Source organism: Saccostrea cucullata, unplaced genomic scaffold, assembly GCF_032062105.1.
Source record: "Saccostrea cucullata isolate Sc308-1 unplaced genomic scaffold, CSIRO_AGI_Scuc_v1 ctg10187, whole genome shotgun sequence".
NCBI lineage: Eukaryota > Metazoa > Mollusca > Bivalvia > Ostreida > Ostreidae > Saccostrea > Saccostrea cuccullata.
Genome location: NW_026936423.1, coordinates 68568 through 71247, shown reverse-complemented (window position 1 = coordinate 71247; position 2680 = coordinate 68568). Strand labels below are relative to the sequence as shown.

General features: G+C 35.8%; 1 protein-coding gene across 1 annotated transcript; it reads left to right on the top strand.

Moving 5' to 3' along the window:
• The first annotated feature begins 88 nt into the window (after positions 1 to 88).
• LOC134245574 (uncharacterized protein K02A2.6-like) lies at positions 89 to 640 on the top strand. The gene has a single exon (XM_062727850.1). It carries the CDS (start codon positions 89 to 91, stop codon positions 638 to 640), a length of 552 nt encoding a protein of 183 aa, XP_062583834.1.
• Positions 641 to 2680: the final 2040 nt, after the last annotated feature.

Below are 2680 nucleotides of genomic sequence, written 5' to 3'. Positions count from 1 at the left end.
CTTCCATCTTGGACAGATTGAGTGTCTACCGGTGTCCGTCAAAAATGTTCAACAGAAAACTCGCAAGGATGCAGTTCTAGGACGTGTGATGTCATGTGTAAACAGTGACTGGACTTCAACAGACAAAGATGGTAGATTAGCGCCATATTATTCACGTCGGAACGAGCTGTCAATACATCACGGATGTGTTATGTGGGGTGTACGGGTGATTATATCTTCTAAACTCAGAGACCAAGTGTTATCTCAGATTCACGAAGGACATCTTGGAGTCGTTAAAATGAAGACGCTTGCCAGAAGTTTCTGTTGGTGGCCAGGAATTGACCAGGACATAGAGATAGTGGCGAAAAGGTGTCAGGGATGTCAACAGAATCAGAACGCACCTAAGGGAGCACCACTGAATGCATGGGAATGGCCAACCAAGGCATGGGAGAGAGTTCACATAGATTTCGCTGGACCTTTCCTCGGAGCGATGTTCTTGATAATGGTGGATTCTCATTCAAAGTGGCCAGAGGTGGTCAAAATGACTACTACTACATCAGCGCATACTATCGATGTTCTTAGGACCGTATTTTCCAGAAATGGTCTACCTGCTACCATTGTCAGTGATAATGGTCCACAATTCCACATTTTCCAAACATAATATTCAGTGTCTTTAGAGACCATCAATTAACTTAAATGAAACAGCCTCATATTTTTCATTCCCAACATTTTTTTTTCTATGATAAATATCAGCTATTGATTGTTATATGAAGAATTACATTGTATGAACTATTTCTCAGTTAAAATGTTATGGAAAGGTAAAAAAATTATCTGAGTTCAAATGAATCAAGTTACCCCCCCCCCCCTCCAACCCCCCCCCCCCAAAAAAAAAAAATCAACTTCCATAACTATGGTAAACATTTGCTGAAAAGTGTAAAACTGTCGTCCATAATTAACTTAGGGTAAAAGTCCAACCTCCCGAATTTGTCTCATATACTGCGTTCCTATACTCAGTATCATCTATTGCACACATCGTTCGAAACATGTTTGTTCAATCCTTGTCATCTGATTTTGTATAAAAAAAGGACGAATAATCTTATTCGTCAGCTATTTTATAAGTTTTATAAATTAACAGGACAGCAGAGAGTTAAAAACATGTGCACTCCCGACTTGGTGATCATACCAGTTTTTACCTTTCATCAAAAGAATTGACTTTAATCGCAGTGTAATATTAAACTTACTTCCTTTTGTTGTTTATCAAATACATGTAGACAACTTACCAAAGAAATAACAAAAATATACATAATGAATAAATTACCTCTTGTACAGGAAACATTATCGTAAGACATCTTCATCCCAAACTCACATCCACATCTTTCCATTCCGTATTTAAGGCACATTTGGTAGATACACTTCCACCATTGTTTAAAGAACATAAATTTGCATCTGAAAAAAAAAATTAAGTCCCAGTCACACTAGATCCCGAGATCTTTGGTTAAAACCAGAACAAATAGTTTTACATGTGATATAAATAAAGGACAAAGAACTACGGCAAAGAAGTGCAAAAATCAGACGTTGACGTTTTACATGTATATAGAAAAAAACGAATGTGCGTTAAAAAATAAAAGTAACAGAAATATAGACTCTCCCTCAAAATTTTATGAATATTTTATTATGAATTTCTTCTAGAAGTTCTTCAATCTTTTAGTTTTTTTTGTAATTAAAACTTTTTGTAATTGAACGATATATCAGATAGCTCTAAATACAACTTGAGATGGAATCTATAAAGGAAAGAGAAACACATAAGAACACATAAGAATATAATAATATGCGAATATTTTTTGACTATGTGACCAAAAATTATGAAAGTTGATCAGCGTATTTTGGTTACGTTGCACTAAAATCGATGGTCAAAATTACTCAACCATGAAATGTGACGTTACGTAGGGGAAGTAATAAAAATTCAAAACATTTAATGTTGATGGTGATAATTTTATGATCAGATTTTGAAGTGCCATACGATGCATTAGAGTTATAGACATCGTTTTTGCATCTTTACAGTCAGTATAATTTTTTTTTGCAATCATGGTATGGCTGAGAGAAGTTAAATTTGGTCTTGTAATTTAATTCAATATTGCGTAAGTGAACTAAAGGCATCAAGATGTTGCTGTGCAGATTGTTTTCAACTTTTCAACCCCAAAAAAGTTTTTTTCGGTTGTCTGGGAGTTAACTTAAAAGGTTTCCAACCAACCATGACGGCGACGTTCGCGCGAATTAGCCTCACATAACATTTTCATCATAACACCTCCGTTATTGTCACGGCATTATCACTGAAGCTGATATTTATGCAGCAGACAATCATACTCTGTACTTTTTTTTTCACCCTAAAATTGACAGAAACTCGCTGCTCTAATTTTGGTCACGAGGTTGGTAACTTTTCCTCTCACACGCGCACGAACGCGTTTTAAGAGGAAATGTACTGGTGTTTTTTGAGACATTTTTACAAACATCCACGAGTACCTAACCAGCTGGATTCTGTACATTCTATCCTAAACTGGGATTCTTTGGGCGGGGATCTGTTGGTTTTGTTATAATACAACTACTCTTAGCCATTAAGACTACTGTGGAAAGGTTTGAATAATAATCCTATGAAAAAGATAAATGCTCTCGTGAACCCAATGCATAGAAAATGCAAGTTTGA

Bases quoted from the DNA above. Each gene is read 5' to 3' on its own strand.
- LOC134245574 (XM_062727850.1), top strand. From the start codon at position 89: ATGTCATGTGTAAACAGTGACTGGACTTCAACAGACAAAGATGGTAGA.